The sequence below is a fragment of the Columba livia genome, chromosome 17, assembly GCF_036013475.1.
Source record: "Columba livia isolate bColLiv1 breed racing homer chromosome 17, bColLiv1.pat.W.v2, whole genome shotgun sequence".
NCBI classification, from domain to species: domain Eukaryota; kingdom Metazoa; phylum Chordata; class Aves; order Columbiformes; family Columbidae; genus Columba; species Columba livia.
In genome coordinates, this window is record NC_088618.1 from 12,004,274 (window position 1) to 12,021,983 (window position 17,710).

The window sequence follows — 17,710 nt, forward strand, 5'->3', positions numbered from 1 at the left end:
AACCTGGACGTTACAATGGCTTCTTACCATTAGATCGGTGTGAAATCAAAGGCTGCACATACAGTGTAAGTCTACTTAGCTACAAAGTGTACATGGTAAACAGAAGAGAGAGATAGCCCCATGTTTTCTGTTTTGGGAAAGGAAACAAATCCACATTCAATTACTGCATTATTAAATAAACCCTGTTTGGAAGCACCTGGTTAAACACGAAGTCAGTTACAGAACGAAGCCAACCGTTCATAGTATTCCACCGTAACAGAGGTGAGACATTTCTGTTGTAAGACGATGTGGTGAGATAAAGAGACAAGAGGGAGAAGGTGTGTATGATCTACAGAATGATTTCCACCTGTACCTACAGCTGCCAGCAGACATGCTGTTGTGACTGTAGCTGCGCGGGATGAAGAAGTTGCCACCCCACTGCATCTCCACTTGCTCATTACCTTCCAATCTCCCAGCATAACTGCATGTTTAGTCACTTCCTAACCCAGTTCTGTCAAAATGATTCCTGTTAGAAAATCTGTGTTTCAGCTTAACTCAGATTATTTTTGACAGAACTTGTTTAGTGGAAGGCTAAAAATGCAAGTACCAGAAGATCTAAGAACACTGTAACCTTTAGAGCTAGCAGAGGAAACAGCAATGAGCCAGGAGACAGCGAGCCCTTTTCCATGCTTATCTTGCTGCACGAGGAGCACATTAATCAAACACACAGGTCTGATCTGTCAGCCTGCCTCATCAGTGAAAGCTGTGTATCAAGGCTGGCATCTTTAAAGCAAATAAATAAGTAAATCTATACACTAATTCTACTGCTTAAAATGTCAGGCTGGGGTCAAGCGTCCAGAAATTCAAATAATTTGTTACAACTACCCGGAATTCTGCAGTGTAACGTGAGAAAGAGGCAGATGCTATTCAAAAGATACAAAAAAATGTGACATTCTGTGGAGTTAAACAGCAACCTCACCCTCTTAAATTTAATTATCATAACAAGACCTGAAAAATCATTTAACTGTTTTCCATGTATTACTAAAGTGAACAAATGGTGTCTGTGTTTTCACTTGTTACATGATAAAATAAGTGGAAGAACTACTAAAATGCAGCATGAAATTATCATCAGATAATATACAACACTGACAGGAACAATACTTGATATATAGATCTCCTTACCTTTTATTAACAGGCTTCTCATCCTTGTCATAGGGTCTGACAAACCATTTTCCAATTCTCACAAAGTTTTTATCCATCAAGCATCTAGAAAACAATTACAGCAACAATTACTAGTTACATCCTAAAATGCAACTGAAAGCAGTTGTTGAAGACAGTAATTCTAAGGGATTAAGGAGTTCAAGGTTCAAACTGGGAGGAGTGGCTAACACACCAGAAGGCTGTGCTGCCATCCAGAGACCTGGACAGGCTGGAGAGTTGGGCGGGGAAAAATTTCATGAAATATAACAAGGGCAAGTGTAGAGTCTTGTATCTGGGCAGGAACAACCCCAGGTTCCAGTGTAAGTTGGGGGATGACCTATTAGAGAACAGCATAGGGGAAAGGGACCTGGGGGTCCTGGGGACAGCAGGGTGACCATGAGCCAGCACTGGGCCCTTGTGGCCAGGAAGCCAATGGTACCTGGGGTGGGTTAGAAGGGGGTGGTCAGTAGGTCAGAGAGGTTCTCCTGCCCCTCTGCTCTGCCCTGGGGAGACCACACCTGGAATATTGTGTCCAGTTGTGGCCCCTCAGTTCCAGCAGGACAGGGAACTGCTGGAGAGAGTCCAGCACAGCCACCAAGATGCTGAAGGGAGTGGAGCATCTCCCGTGTGAGGAAAGGCTGAGGGAGCTGGGGCTCTGGAGCTGGACAAGAGGACACTGAGGGGGGACTCATTCCTGGGGATCAATATGGAAAGGGGGAGTGTCAGGAGGATGGAGCCAGGCTCTTCTGGTGACAACCAGTGACAGGACAAGGGGCAATGGGTGCAAACTGGAACACAGGAGGTTCCACTTAAATCTGAGAAGAAACTTGTTGGGGGTGAGGGTGGCAGAGCCTGGCCCAGGCTGCCCAGGGGGTTGTGGAGTCTCCTTCTGTGCAGACATTCCAACCCGCCTGGACACCTTCCTGTGTAACCTCATCTGGGTGTTCCTGCTCCATGGGGGGATTGCACTGGATGAGCTTTCCAGGTCCCTTCCAATCCCTGACATTCTGGGATTCTGTGAATTTCCGTAATAGTGAAATCAATTTTGTAGCTTTTGGATTCCACAGAACTTTGCCACTTCCTGTTTTCCCACACTAGTCACAGAGAATCACTGCCCAGTCTCATGATGCTGTCACTGATGCTGAGCTTCACATATGCACTTTCATCTCTGACAGAATCTTTTCTGCTTCACCCTACTCTTCTTGCTGAATGATCCACCATCCTGTTTTTCAGACTCCTCCAAGGACAATTCATAGCACTTATTCTTTTCTATAGAGTTTCTCTCAGACTTCATGATAAAGAATATATATTCCTGTATTTGTGGCATGTAAATGGTGTAGTAAAATATATGAATGACGGGAAATTGTATTAACCAAATATTAACAATGAAGTATTTTCCCTTCACACGATCACAGCACCATTTCAGGTGTTGAAACTTCCGCAACTACAGTTTCCTCTCTCAGAAAACCTTACACCAACATACTCCCGCATCACTAAATATAGAGCAGCAAGTTACCCCTTTTCTGTGGTCCTCTCAGAAGTGCACAATTTCTTTATGGAAACTGTATATTCTGTGGCTTTAAAAAAAATGGTGAGGATGCAAAATGATCAATAATCAATTTAGGCTGACGAGTTAAGGAGTGCTTGATGACTTTTTAAGTCCACCTGTATATATGAATCACACCAGCATGAGGCCAGCACAATTTAAGTTTGCTTCATCCATTAAACATGCACTTGAATACAGTGCCCAAGGGATCACATACAGAAATCTGTTGTGAAGGACTATTTTTCAGTAAGGTAAATACGTTTCAAAAACTCTGAAAAACTGGTCATTTGTTGCTAGTGGCCTATTTACAATCATGAGCAATATATGAGCTTTCCCTATACAACTGACATCTAATCGCTATTTCTTTATTTAGATGGAAGAACTACACTTCTCCATTCTTCTAAGTTTTCCAATAGTTTATTTCTAAGGGAGTGGCTAGAGATTAGCCAGAACAAAAGAACAAACAAAACCAAACAACAAAAAACCCAACATGCACAGAAACGTTCTAGGAAAGTACTTTCTGCAAGTTTTAATGAAACTGTGTGATCTATACTTATACTTCAAAAGCATACACAGAAGACAGATAGGAAATGGAGAACAGACCAGGCAGATACTAGTATGCTCCTAATTTAATTCTTCTGTCTAAAGTTGGCTGGGTTGCCCAAGGTTGAAGTTAGGCTGAGGAAAATTCTAGCAGCACTTTCTCGAAGCACAAAGAATCCAGCCCAGTTGAATATACCAATATCTTAAACTGAACCTGCAGAGATCTAAAGATGCTGCACTTGTAATAGTGAGGAAAAAAACCAAAACACCACATTTCAGGAACTGTTTCCCTAGGAAATATTTGGTATCAGAGAAAGTCTGTCAGTGTCAGTGCACTTTATACAAACAAAAGGAAGTCTGTGAAGTTTACCTCAGATCACTAAAGAAAATAATATGTACTAGCAAAAAATGTAACAAACCGTGCTCCGTCACACACACCCCACAGCATTATGTCTGACAATGGCAGGTTTAACTGCCTCAAACTAATGCTACTTTCCCAGAAAAATCAGCCAACTCTCACACGCTAAACTAAATCATGGGTTATTTAAGGTACAGCTCCATAAGAAATGGGAGACATGACTGCAGAAGCATGGGTGTCAAAGCCCGGGCTGAGCGAACAATTAACGACAGCACCGCAGCGGTTTTGCTGGATAAGCACTCAGTCTTTGCTCGTCTTTAACAGCAAGTAGTAACTTGCATTAAAAAAAAAAAAGGCTGGTCATAAAACCCCAAATGAGCATACACTTAGAAGCAGTTATTTAAATCACATGAAATAAGGACATCAAATACTGTGAACTCTGGCTCATTTCTCTAGTTAAGGCTGAGTGATATTTTCTTCCTAAGCCGTTAACAGCATTTCACTGTCACTTGACCTCTCATATTTCTGATTTTTCTATGAAAAACAATGACCTGACAAGGGCACGTTAACGATTATGAAGGAATACCATGATATTTTGAGCGTTATCTCCTCAGATGTTGTAAGAGCAGAGCTGAGGTGGGCGAGCTGCTCCGGCTGGCGGGAACCCTGTGTGACTGAACCGGCGGGAACCCTGTGTGACTGAACCGGCGGGAACCGGTTCTGAGGCGCCTCACACCTGCTCCCCGTACCAGCCAAATCACCCACAGCTGTAACTAAGAGCCACCAAACCGCCCCCCTGACAGATTTACATCTTGGCGGACATAAGAGGTTTCCGAAAGAAGAAAATCTGTCCCTCACTAACTGAGAAATGACAAAAAAACCTTCACAAAGCTCCAAGCACGGGCAAGAGCCCTGTCACTTTCTGATAAGATCCAAAAGAAACTCAAGGCTTCTTTCTTATTAATCAAGCTTTTTCTAAACACACGATAAAACAGGTCTGTAAAAATCAAAGTGTTATTGCTATTTTTACTCAAGTCTACACACTTACTGCTATTATTATAAATTAAATACTTACGATGTTAAGATTTAGTATGACAAGCAACAACAACAAAAAAACCCAAAAGTGTATAACTTAAACTCACTTATAAAACTGGTGAAGTGAGGTAACTAATCGGACAGATACTGGGTAAACCACCACCCTAAGTCACCTTGACAACTACTTTAATTAGACAACTTCTGAGATGCCCAAATTTGCAAAAAGAAGTGAAATACAACACAAGAAGATGATGATGACCTGAAGAACTGCAGCAACAGAAGGAATAAAATGCAATAGTCCAAGATAGCGGGTCATATGCTGAAGGCCTAATAACAAGGTAATCCGCAGTAAGCTTAAGAGTTGATAGCTGGATTAAGAAGAAAAACCATAAGTGTATTAACTAAGCACAGAATAACTTTGTAGACAAGTCATGTATCTATATGTATGTATATATATGTACGTGTGATCAAGCTGAAAGCAAGCAATGCCAGGATACATGAGGCCTGTCAGAGCCAGGAGCTGTTACATTTCACCCTTAACACTGTGTACAAATTTAGACAAATTGTAACGCACATGTAAATGGGACTATGGTAAGAAGAGAGTTAAGACGTTTTAAAGTTCTCTGTTAAGATATGCACCTCATCAAAAGGGTCGAGGATCAGGTACAATTATTCTCTGTAAACACTTCAGGAAGGTGAAAACTTTTTTCCCCTATTCTTTCAAAACATCTCCCCAACAAGAATGCAAGTAGAAATATATATTGACATTATTCTTTGTACGAGCATTTTAATTACTTTGCACAGCATTTTCTGATACATTACCAGAGTCAATACCTTATGAGATCTATCTTTATCCTGTGTCTCTTGCACTCATGTTCTACCTCTATAAAAAGGTGGTTTAAGATCAATAATAATATAAATGGTCTGTAGATAACCTGCATTGTTTTAAATATCCAAGTGAAAGATTTGAGTGCAATGGTTTTTCTTACCTTTCCAGCAGATTATGGATTGCTTTGAAGAGCAGGGTCCTACACTCATAGGAAAGTCCATTCTCCCACAATCCTTCTTCTACCACTACAAAACCAAAAAATGGCAACATGCTCAGAACAGGGAAACAAACATTAACATAAAACATAAAATGTCAACACGCTTAGTATAGGGAAATGCAAACATTTATACAAAACATAACTCCAGCAGCTTTAATTTTCAACAGCAGCATGTTTATGAAACATTTCAACTATTACCTACGTTGCCAAAGTAGCTTTACTCTTCAGTTTTTGGAAACACCAACTTTGATTTAATAAATAAATAAAGCAAGCCCACAAAAGTATAAAAGCAAACACATTTGTTCATAGTATTCAATATTAAAGCAAGGGGCTGAGAAATTAATGATCCTTCTTCCTCGTGACTGCTGAGAGACCCTTTAGACCTTAATTGCAGATGCAGACAATCAAGAAACAAACTGAATCATTGCAGGTGTGAAATCAATTTACATAACTTAAACTATCCTGAACTCTCAGTGTCACACTCAAGTTAAACTCCCCCATTGTACTGACTTAAACTACTGTAATACGCAGCAAATATATTCAAAAAATAGCCTTTTTTATTCCAAAATAAAAACTGCAAACTCCGTACCAAACTGCAGAGATTTTAGAAAGTTCAATAAATAAATACAAATTGATTAATCTCTTACAATGAAACAGCCACCTGAATGAGTATCTGAGGGATAGCCAAGCCTCAAAAATACCTGCTGTCCTTATTCTACTGCTTTTGGATGCTAAAAGTACCACGAGTAAAACCAGTTTTGTACACCTCTACCAGATTCTGCATCTTCTGGCTGAATAAAATTTAATCTCAGCTGCAGAGTAAAACGAGATGATTAAGTAACTTTGTTATCAACTTGTTAATTGCCTGAGTTGGGTCACTTCAGTTTAACAATACTCTGCAGATCTTTAGAAATGCAAATGTAAAATTCTACAGCACAGTAAGAACCAAATACTTAACACCTCTGCTTGGCCAATTTAAGGGATGAAACCTTCCAACAGCACATCTATCATGCAGAGATTGTTATCTAAGTATAGTTTATGTTTGTGTTTAAGTTAAAGCTTCTTAGGGGTTTCTGCTGTATGAAAAATACTAATATTACCAGTAGTATTCAACTACAGCTTCAAAGCCTCAAAGCCCAGCTTTGTTCATTATTCTGCTGCTTCTCCCAGTAACCATAAGTCATATAACCTCAAACAAGAAGTAGCACATTTTTTTAATGTGTAACATTGTGATATGCTAATACTGGTAACAGAGTCCCTCTCCTCTTACAGAATGAGGAAGCCAGGCCTTTAGTGCGTAAATCACCTTATGGAATAGCACAGATTCTTTCTCAGAAGAATGAAAAGGCTTTTGGGCACAAGCACGAGCCAAATCTCTTTCCCTGTAAAACCATTAAAGGCCCTTTAATGCTTGCACAACCCTACTGACACTGAGTATGTAACGCAGCACAGCTGTTTACTAGATAGAACGTCGCATGGCCTCAGATTTTGTGTTTAAAATGGTGTTCTTAAGAAACTTCAACATCTCCATGCATTTTCAGAACCATTGATGTATAAATTCTATATAGCTCAGAACTACCACAGCCTAAACAACTGTGAGACTGGTCCAGTCTTGCACTTCAAAACTACTCAATTCTAAAGTATCTAAAGAGTTACATACAGTACGAGAGAGACCACACCTGAGTTCACCTCCACGAAAACTCCATAGTTAAATAAAAATTCAAAATTTTTAGACAGTGGCATGAAATAGGCAGAATTTGTAAAAGCCAAAAGAAATTCATTGTTACCTGGCGCTAGGCTCAAGTTTCAACCTAATCCTATCAGCGCACCTGTGCCAGAAGCCAGCACTGACCCTGCAGGGAGGATTTCATGTAAAATGGGAGAGATGAGAATCTCACAGAATCCCAGGGTGTCAGGGGTTGAAGGGCCCTGGAAAGCTCATCCAGTGCAATCCCCCCATGGAGCAGGAACACCCAGATGAGTTGGTGTGGCACTCAGACTAACAGCGGTCGAATGGGACAAGGGAAAGGATTAAGTCTGAAGTGGTATCAATATTCAATATTCTAATTTCCCAAATTACATCTACATGACATTTTCCTATAATAAATTATTCCCTTGATTCCCAATGTATTAATGCACTATACTTACTGTAATTAACTCTAATACTTCTTTATCCTACTAAAAAGGTTCATCTCACAATTAAGAGTATGTAGTTATGCCTGTTGCAGTAAAAACAGGGAGAAAGAAAATGAGAACTATAACATTTCACTTCCTCTCTGCTCTTTGGCTTCCTGATCCAGTCTCCACAAGAAAAGAGCTTAAGTAACTGGAGCAAGTTCCAATTTCGAGACGCAAATGGTGACCAGTAAAACTCGGCAAAACACTAAAGATCAGACTATCCCTCCAAATTGCAAAGTAACAATGTAACTAGATTTTAGATTTTCAATAATATTTTAAATTTTAAATTTCTCCTAGAAGATTGAAGCCTGGGAAATAATTGTTCTCTGTTTACACAATGATTTGTAATGCTTTTAACACAGAACACTTCCAACTCAAGCCCTCGTCAGCCTTTGGGTGCTGCACCACAGCGTGTTCAGGCTCACGGTCAACAGGAAGCGGGTGTTGCACACGGTCAGGAACAGACCTACGTCGAGCACCTATATCCTGTCTCAAAGGTATGTTCTGTTACTCTAGTTGAAATATTTATCTTTAGAGGCAACAAATTTGGCACTATACAACAACGATTAAGGAAAAAATAAGAAAAATAACAACCCACACAAAACTTCTGGGACAAGAATCAAGTGAAGATTGAACCTGAGTAAGATAAAGAGCATGACAGAGCAGGTAACTACATGGAAATCAAAGAAAGACAGTTTTGGGGAGGCAGCAAAGCAGATGGGACCAGAGTGTGGGTAACCACTTGCCAGGACCTGGGGAGACAAAGCCACCACTAATCCCATCCCTGGTTGGCCCCAGTCCCATCGTGAACAGGACGTCAGACTGGGTGACCTCCAGGGGTTCCAGCTGCTCCTCACCTGTGTCATCTGGCAGATCTACTGACCCTCTGCTGGGAAAGACTGATAGAGACAGACACCTATATCCCTCTCTATCTCTGCACATATATCTCTGTATATATACTACATCATCTAAGCATGTGTACGTTCTAGAGTAGTCAAGGATGACAACTGGGAGCAGCATTTACTTCATCCCCTTCTCGCTGCAACACCGGGATAACTTTACCACTACCGCAGCAAAACAAGCAACTACTATTTATGTGGGGGTTTTGTTTGTTTGTGTTTCGTGGTTGTGCTGTTGAGGTTTTTCTTGTAATGACATCACCTTTCAAAATATACAACTAAGTCTATTAATACTCCATCTCTAAAAATATGGATTCTTGGAAAAAATGAAGAAGGCGAGCTCACATCTCCTCTGCCATCAACTGTAATTCTAGAAACTGCTTCGTTGAGATAACCCATCTGACTGCCCTTAGTCTAGCATTCTCAGTATATACTCTTTAAACCCAGTGGAGATGGAGAGCATTAAAGAAGCGTATAGATCCAAAAAGAAGTGTGACATTTTCAGTATGTTTCAAAAGAGGAAAAAAAGACTTGAGACAGCCAGTTTTGTACGGGGATGTTCTATCAGTTTATCTGAAGAGCCACTACTGTTCCAAGCTGCAAGATGAAGTGAAAATATAAATAGTCATTAAAATTTTCATGGAAACTTAATAAAACACCAAAGCAGTGTTTTATCAAATAAAACGGCAAAAAATAACCCAGTATAAGCTGACAGGGCACTGTCTAGTAAAAATAAAAGTTACTGTTAGAGCCGAGCACCTGCATTATTGGCGTTACCCAACGAAGGAGGGTCTACAGGAATAAGGTAAAAAAAGCTTTTGGTTATAACACCTGAAAAAGAACACAATGCAGTGGTTTTCAGTTGCAAAATCTTCCTCGGAGAAAATAATTTGTATTGTCTCATTGTCAAGATGTTATTAACAGAAAATCAAAAAAGAAAAAAGGTGTCTTTGACACTTATCAAAATGGATGATGACAGAGGTGCTCCATCTCACTGCTGGGCTCCATCCAGGACGGGAATTAATTGGTAGCCTTTGCATGTCAAGTTTTTAAATGTTTGTTGTCATTTTGTTTTCGAAGGTTCAAAAAATGAATAGAACATTTGTGGTGATTTTTAAGTTTATCCTTGCAGATTGGATGGTAAAAGAATTGAAGGCAACTACGGTAATTTAGATTTACACTGGAAATTTATAATTTAAACATACATTAATGAGCAGCTTAGTTGGCTTGGGGGCTTTTTTATTTTCAAGTCAGAGATATTAAGGTCTTCAAAGTGTCCGATGATTTGTATGAAGCCAGCCATGTTCTCAGGAGCCATTATAAAAATTTCAAGGAGAGAAGTCACCGCAAAATATCAAAGCAAATACTTCAATAATTTGCGGTCTCCCAGCAGAGATACTGGCAAGATAATAAGATCTCTGTTCGGCTTCGGTGACCAAACTGACATATTTTACTTAAAAGAAATGTAGGAAGGAAGGAGAGAAAGCAAGTCGAGACTGTGTCGGCACTGCACAGACACTTATACCTTTAAGAAATTCAGCCACCCACATTTTAATAATTCAGGTCACACTCCCTTATGCAGTTTAAAAGTAGAATTAGTTTCAAAGAATACATATTTCCTCAGAGCTATGTTACATATTTCCTTTTAATGTATCGTATTGCAGCAACAGCTGAAATGAACGTCTAGACATCAAAACCGGGCTTGATTCCCACCTACTGCTTTTTTACCTCGGGCATCAAAACTAATGAAACCCATTATCCAGAACACTGACTTCAGTTACCGCATTGGCCACTGCAAATGTGAAACAACACTCTGGGACAGGACCAGCTATTCAGCCATTAAAATGACTGAGAATCGATTTCTTGCTGCACGCTGCAGAAATCCTGCAGGATTAAAGCAGGACGCACGGGCCAAGGCGCTGCCGGGGCCTCCTGTGTCCGGCTGCGGGAACGGCAGATCCTCAGCTACTCGGGATTCGCATTCACAGCGTTTTACATTCCCTCATATTCGTTGATATTTTGTCTCCTCGTCACCATGAAATATGAAGAATGAGGAGGTTTTTCCCCCGTGTAGATACATTTTATAAAAACACACGGCCAAATAACTAACAAAATCAGAAATTCAATTACTAAAAGCAAGCATTTGATTTTTCATTTTAATTTTTATTAACTGTGCCCTTAAAACAATATTTCAAAAACCAACTAGCATTTTGAAGCATCATTTCTTCTAAAAATTGAGTTGAAAGAGTAACAAAGCAATGCAATGGTACATTAATTCTGAAAAACTACATTATGCCCATAAAAATCCAATTAAATGCCACGCTATTGATTGATCATCGTTATACTGCCATTGATCACCTTGTAAAATCTGTGTTTGAAGTCATTAGTGATTAAATTGACTTATTACTAAATCAGATTCAACCCACTTAGAGATCTAATTTCCTTGCGCTGGTTATGATCGCAGGGAAATCGCACTGCTCCCTGCAGGAGTGCTGAGAGCGCACGTTGGCTCTCTGTGTCCCACCAGCCACAACCGACCCAACAGAGAAGAACCGCTCCCCAGAAGGATCTGTTTGTGTTGATCTACTTGCAAACAGAGCTCACGCAAAGCACTGCGAAGATGCACAGAAGCATTTCCAAGGAATGACCTACAGAGGTGTCCTGAACAGCTCCAAGGAAAGCGGAATAGTCACCAAGACTGAGCATCGCTGCTCGGACACGGCCCGAGTTTGCATCTCAATGGGCCACATTTTTCTCCACAAAACTCACGCTTCTGCCTACAGAACTAAGAACGTTGCGCTTCAGAAAAACATAAATAAAACCTTCAAAGGCAACAGCTGCTGAATATCACAGGAATGCTACGACGCTTTAATTGTTGCGCATCGAAACAGAAATTAGCATAATAGCTATTTATTGAAAAACAGATGGAAGGTAACTATCTGCACTTAGATTATGTTAGCACTGCTTAAAGTATTGCTTTTATCGCTTCCTTGCTCCCAGTAGGTACCAATTTCTTTTTATAAGATATACATTAAATGCTACATTCTCCCCCTCTCCCTGCCCATACTCTCCCGCTCCGCTGTTCCTGCACAGTCTCTTTGACCACAACGCGGATCTCTACAGTGGAATTTTCTCAGTCTCAACATTTCAAAGGGCACCAGGACAAAACATGTAATCACTTCTGGTTCTTTAGAAGGTCACTTCAAAATATTCCAAAAATCCATGGGTAATATTTAACTTCTCCAAAGCCAAAATTATTATCTACGAAATCAGTACAAACATTTCTGTGTAATTACAGCTCAAGTCTGCTTTCTGTTGGAATGCAAAATTCTGAGCAGCTCGCTTGAGAGATGTAACAGATTCCAAATAAACCAGTTCAGTTTGCTGTGTGGTTTTTGCTTTGAGTGTCTTTTACAGTCACCAGCTCTGTCCCAAGAAAAAGCAAAATGAACATAAATATGGCACAATGTTTATGCTGCTTCCTACAGGAAAGCTGTTTGCAGTGCTCTCATGTGCCAGAAAATTCCCCCCAAATTCCTGATTTACACCTTTTAATTTGTCCCACTATGGGCTTGTGTTAAACCATTTTATATTTCTTTGCAGAAGTATTTCCCACAGATGAAAAGACCAAAATGAACGTGAGCACAGTGAAAATGGATGGAAAGCTCGGAGCGATTCTCCCCATCTTCCTCTGAAGTGTTCGGGGATAAGGACACCACTAAGAAAGCACTTTCTCAACTTCACTCCTGGGAGTTTCGAGTGATTCCTCCCACACTTCTGAACTTTTCACTTTCCGTTGCATCTTGTTTCCCTCTTCAACTCTTTGGCATAAGGGCATTAAGAAATAGTTTCTCAGAAGAACATAAAAGTAGCCCAGAAAATGTGAAGGATTTTTTTTTTTTTTTAAGTATTACTTTGCTTTCCTAATCCCAGGAAACAACCTCTGCTCTCCAAACTTGATTTGCTCTGTTTCAAATCTCCAAGTTTTCTTAATTTCCTCCTATTTTCAGTGGCCGCCTCGGACCTACAGGCAGTGCAACCCTCCTTCCACACATCAGCTGCAAACCCCCCACTTCTGCTCCTGATCCTTCCAGATTCCAAGAAAATGAAACTACTGAATTCTATCTGCATCAGTAAGATCTTCCCCTCTGCACTCATAATGCAATGAGAATGTGGACTTTTCTTTTTCTTTATACCTCAATGTTGTTTTTCATCGAAAGCATATTTCCCCATCCCCTAGAGCTGAGGAGCTCTGCTGGAGGTGAAAGGGCAGCGAGTGTCTTTAAAGAGCAATCAGAGCAAGTTCAGCCATCACCAGAAGAACACGAGGCTTGTTCTTTGGAAAAATACAGTTTGTATTAATCCATACTTGGAAAGCGAAAGGAACCAAAACTCTTCTCTCATTTATAAAGTATGCAAGACGTCATTCTTGAAATGCAGATAGATCATTTTGGAAAGCAGTGCCGGGATGCTTGCTTCCCTCTTCTCGAACACAGGTTTGCCTTAAAAACAACTGGCACGGCTCAGGGCAGCCGAGCCCATTTTGAGGTGTGATTCCAACGGGATCAGTGTCCCCAGCTGCCCTTCCATCGCTGCCCCAGGCCCGCAGGGTCCCCCCCGCTCCCCCAGCTCCCAACACCCATCCCAAAGAGCATTTTCCAGGAGGCTCAGTGCTCTCTGCAGCGTGACCAGGACAACACAGAACACGACTCATTAGAAACACATGGAGTGACAACCATGGAACCACTTCTCGCCGTCTTTCATGGCTCACAGGCCGCAGAGCCTCGTGCACCCCCTCACACAACCAGCACGTTCACAGACAGGAAAATATAGGATCTTCTTTAAGAAAAGCGGCTTTTTTCATTATTTGCTGTTTTACATTGTGCTTGCAGGCTGCAACAGTTTTTAATTGATAAGTTAAGATTAAAGACATGTAAGAAAGACAAGATCTCCAGCCCATCCAAGGAGACATTTATGGAGAACTCAAGGGTGTGATGTTGCCCGATCTCTCCCTTCTACCCCGCTGGACAAAAACCTGCAACATTTCCACCTCTGTTGTATACTTATTTAACCAAGTCAATATTTGGTTTTCCATTAGCTAAAATGTGAGTTTACTCTTTTGCATAAAAATTAACAATTGTACTTATTTTTTCCCAGTTCTCACCTGCTTTCAGTCATTACTTACAGCCTCCAGACTACCATTGTCTTTTTTTTTTCCCAACGTAATGGTTATTAGAAATAACAATTTTCACTAGAAAGTCTTATTTTCTGTATCTTACTTGTAACGCTACATTGTGAGAAAACAAGATTTTGATTTAAGAAACATTGGAGAATACTTTTGTAGCAGCCTCCCATTTTAAACACACTTCATGTACCACAAACCACCCAACGGCTAAAGGTGAAGTGTGAATTATAACGCTAATTCCATTACACGTAAAATATATTAGATACGTCTTGAAAAAGAGTTGAGCAAATGCATTTGCCTCTAGTTTATACATCACTTGGAAAGAATGTTTTCAAGCTTATTTCACTACGTTTTTTCTACCTCCCTGCTTGAATCCATGATAACACTGTATGCAGGAGTGAACTACCAAGTGGACTTTGCATATTTGTTCACTTAAAAACTTGCTGAAGCAAAAGTTGAAGCAATTTAAAAACAAAATTCAAACTCCACCCAGCAATCACCAAATACACAAGTAGTCACTAATTGTCAGCAATGGGCTAAACCAAATTTCACGCTGCTGGTAGGGGTTTGAGCACTGAAGTTAAGCACGGAATCCCAGCGTGCAGGGCTGACACACACTGCGGAAGCAGAGCGGGGGGATTCAGCAATAACCTACCAGTGCAAAAATGTTTCTAGTCAGACATGACGCTTGGAAATGAACTCCTGGACTTGCCCAAGAATCTACGTTCCTAGTCTTTGAAGTTTTGTTACTACTTTTTGAAAAAGAAAATGAAAATGCATCTGAAGTTTAGGTATTCAAAAGAGCAGAAGTGGTTGAAATGAAGTCTCGGACTTTTTTCAGGTGTGACAACGCAAAACATTCCCCTCACATCCAGGTCTGCTTTGAGAGAACAGACTTCCCAAACCACAGGCACAGAATAAAAGACCAGAAAAGAGTTGGGAGACAAGACAACCAGACTTTGTCGTTTTGTTTCTCCTTCCCAGGGCTGCCGCGCTTCCCACAAGGCAAGCAAATATAATCTTCTGTGAGTAAACGCTTAGTGTAACTTGCCACTATTTAAACTGAATAAAAACGAAATAGCAGCTTTTGTGCAACACGACCACACGCTGAGTCCCACCGACAACAGGGCTGATGTTTCGGCAGCAGAAAGCCCAGCAGGTTTTTGAAGGCCGGGAGCCGGCAGAGGGAGCTGCGTGTAACCGGTTCTGCCGCCTGCCCCACCGTCTGGTTTTCAGATTAAGGAAAAGGATACGAGATCATACATGCTAAAAATAAAACTTCTGGGAAAAAAAAATGACCACATCCAATAGTAAACATTTAAGAAGTAGGATGGCTTTGAACAGGAACAGTTTAATTGCTGCTTTTGAAATAAAGATTCCATATGAAACAGCTTTAAAAGCAGAATAATGTCCTTGAAAAATAATCTAGTAGAAGTGCCCAGTATTAAATCCATACAGTGATCCCTCGGGAAAGGCTAAATAAGATCTTAGAAAATCCGTATGTCTGTTAATTCCACCGGTTGAAGAGACAACTTGTGTATTTGCAGGCACCTTTCATTTTTAACTAACATTGTTTCACACATTTGGTCTTTCCTGGAAAATCCTGAAGTATCTTGAGGTTCAAATTCACCCTTAAGCAGGTGCCCCAGGACTCGGGCCCGCGCTGCCCCGAGGCCGCTGCTTTACAGCACCGAGCTTCACTGGGCTCTCACTGCAGCCTCAGCGCGGGATGCTCCCACTCTACAACTGAGCAACAGAGATGGGCTTGGACTCTCCCTCCCCCTCCACAGAAGCCTTGAAACGCTGATGAGACACGCAGGGCTGTGGGTAAGGGCGGCCGAGGCCCGGCAGACAGAGTCCTGCCCCAAGCCACAGCAATACCGAAAAGTGAAACCCAGCCCCTCTCCCCCCCGTTCCCCAGCTATTCCAACCAGCTTTGGCAAGCAGCGAATACTACAGATACGCTTTCTGCTGGGGGCAGAAAAAGTTTCTTAACCAGCATATGCTTATAAATGAGAATATATTTATTTTTATTCTTATTTATAAACAGAAGGTGTTACCGAAAAAAAAAAAGAAGCCAACACAACATGGCACACGGCATTGGGGATGGAAATCAACCACATTACTGAAGACTGGAGAGCCATGCTGGAAATATGTGAATCCTTGGAGTTGTGAACAATAATAAACTAAGCATAAAGATTTTACAGACTACCTGACACCACCAAATATGCAACTTTTCTCATAATCATTAATGCTGGATATATATTCAGCAATTATTAATTGAAAGCCAGTCCTGTTCTACAAAGATCTATTCTGTAAAGGTCTCTTTTCCGGGTCACAGCAAACAGAACTGCCAATGGTCCCCCCAGTGACGAGCAGCGACGGCCCAGGAAGAAACACCAACTTCCTATTCAACCAAAAAAGTGATGCAGCTTCTGACACCTTTGTACTTGGAACTCCTGTTAGAGATCAGCTTGATAAAACCGGAGGAAACATATGCACAAAGCATCCCCCTTCCCAGGCAGCTCCTGCATTCACCGCCGGGGTTATTTCAGTAGGAGCCATCTCCCCCACTGCTGGTTCTGCAATGCAAATGGAATATGTTGTTCACTCTACAGTCCGTTGCCATGGATATTAATGTGATGTCATAAATTGTTACATCTTCATTGCAGAAACAAAATGAAAGGGCTTGTAAGCAGAAGAATAAGAACTCATCTAAGAAGGCACATTGAAGAATAAGCAACTGTTGTACAAATCGCAGAAAGAAGAGAGACACAAATTCGTATTCTGATTTAGTACTGTTGAATGTTTAGCTACATAAGAACTACTTAAAAGATCACGAATTGCCTAATTTTGCTATTTCGTTTTATTGGACTCTTACCTGCGCTGTGGAATCTCCTCAGCAACAAACAGAACAGCACTTGCGTAATTTTATCTTTTCACCATCATTGGAAACAACTTGTTTCTGAACTCTCACCTTTTATTTCAGGCAGCAGTTAACCATCCCAGCGATGCCTACGGGACCCTCTCCTGCTTTGCCTTTTATTCCAGCTCCTTTTTCATTCACCAATTACATTCCTTGATATGGGCCGTGTTAGAAGCGCGCCAATTGCAAGTAATTTCGGAAAAATCAGGGCTGTGGATTGCCCTTGAAAATTATTACCTACATATGCTTGTGAAGTTTTGCTCTCCAAGGACTCAGTAATAAACAGTAAGAAAATTTGCCTTTGCTTTATTAAAACAATTGTTAACACTATAATGTTAATCTACTTTCTCTGTAGATATATACAAAGAGAGAAGGACAGAATAATTTAGCTTAGAGAAAAGTACAATACAGTGGTATAAAGCACATCCAATGTTCACAGTCAATTTACATCTTCTAGGATGAGGAGAATCCAGGATTTCTCTCATTCTCAATTAGTCAAACTGTCTTGTTTAATCTTTTTCCCAAACAGTTTAGCTTTTCTGAAAGTAGATTTAACGAAGTCAAAAGACACAGAGCAAGTGGGGACTGAATGGGCATTTCTGCCCGCTCAGACCTGCCAAGCAAAGATCTACGTGGGAACGAGAGCACTCCCAGTGACCAACATGTCCCCATCTCCTGCCACTGTGGTCCCCAAGGCACCCAGAGCCACCCAAGGTGGAGGCAGCACTCGGGGAAGGAGAATTCTCAAGCTGTCTAAGCAAGTCACTACTGTGGTGCCCCCCAACCTTCTCAGAAACCAAGTTACTCCTCCTCAG

The 17,710-nt window shown here is 41.0% G+C and overlaps 1 protein-coding gene and 1 long non-coding RNA gene across 2 annotated transcripts in view; one reads left to right on the forward strand and one right to left on the reverse strand.

The window, feature by feature from the left end:
- Positions 1 to 17,710, reverse strand: part of MED13L (mediator complex subunit 13L) — a 189,757-nt gene that overhangs the window by 97,601 nt on the left and 74,446 nt on the right. Inside the window, exons 3-4 of the mRNA XM_065033853.1 lie at positions 5,651 to 5,735; positions 1,162 to 1,245 (exon numbers count right to left, since the gene is read on the reverse strand). Coding sequence (XP_064889925.1) covers positions 1,162 to 1,245; positions 5,651 to 5,735 — 169 coding nt within the window. The remainder of the gene's footprint in view (positions 1 to 1,161; positions 1,246 to 5,650; positions 5,736 to 17,710) is intronic.
- Positions 1 to 17,710, forward strand: part of LOC135575648 (uncharacterized) — a 270,723-nt gene that overhangs the window by 23,701 nt on the left and 229,312 nt on the right. The window lies entirely within an intron of this gene.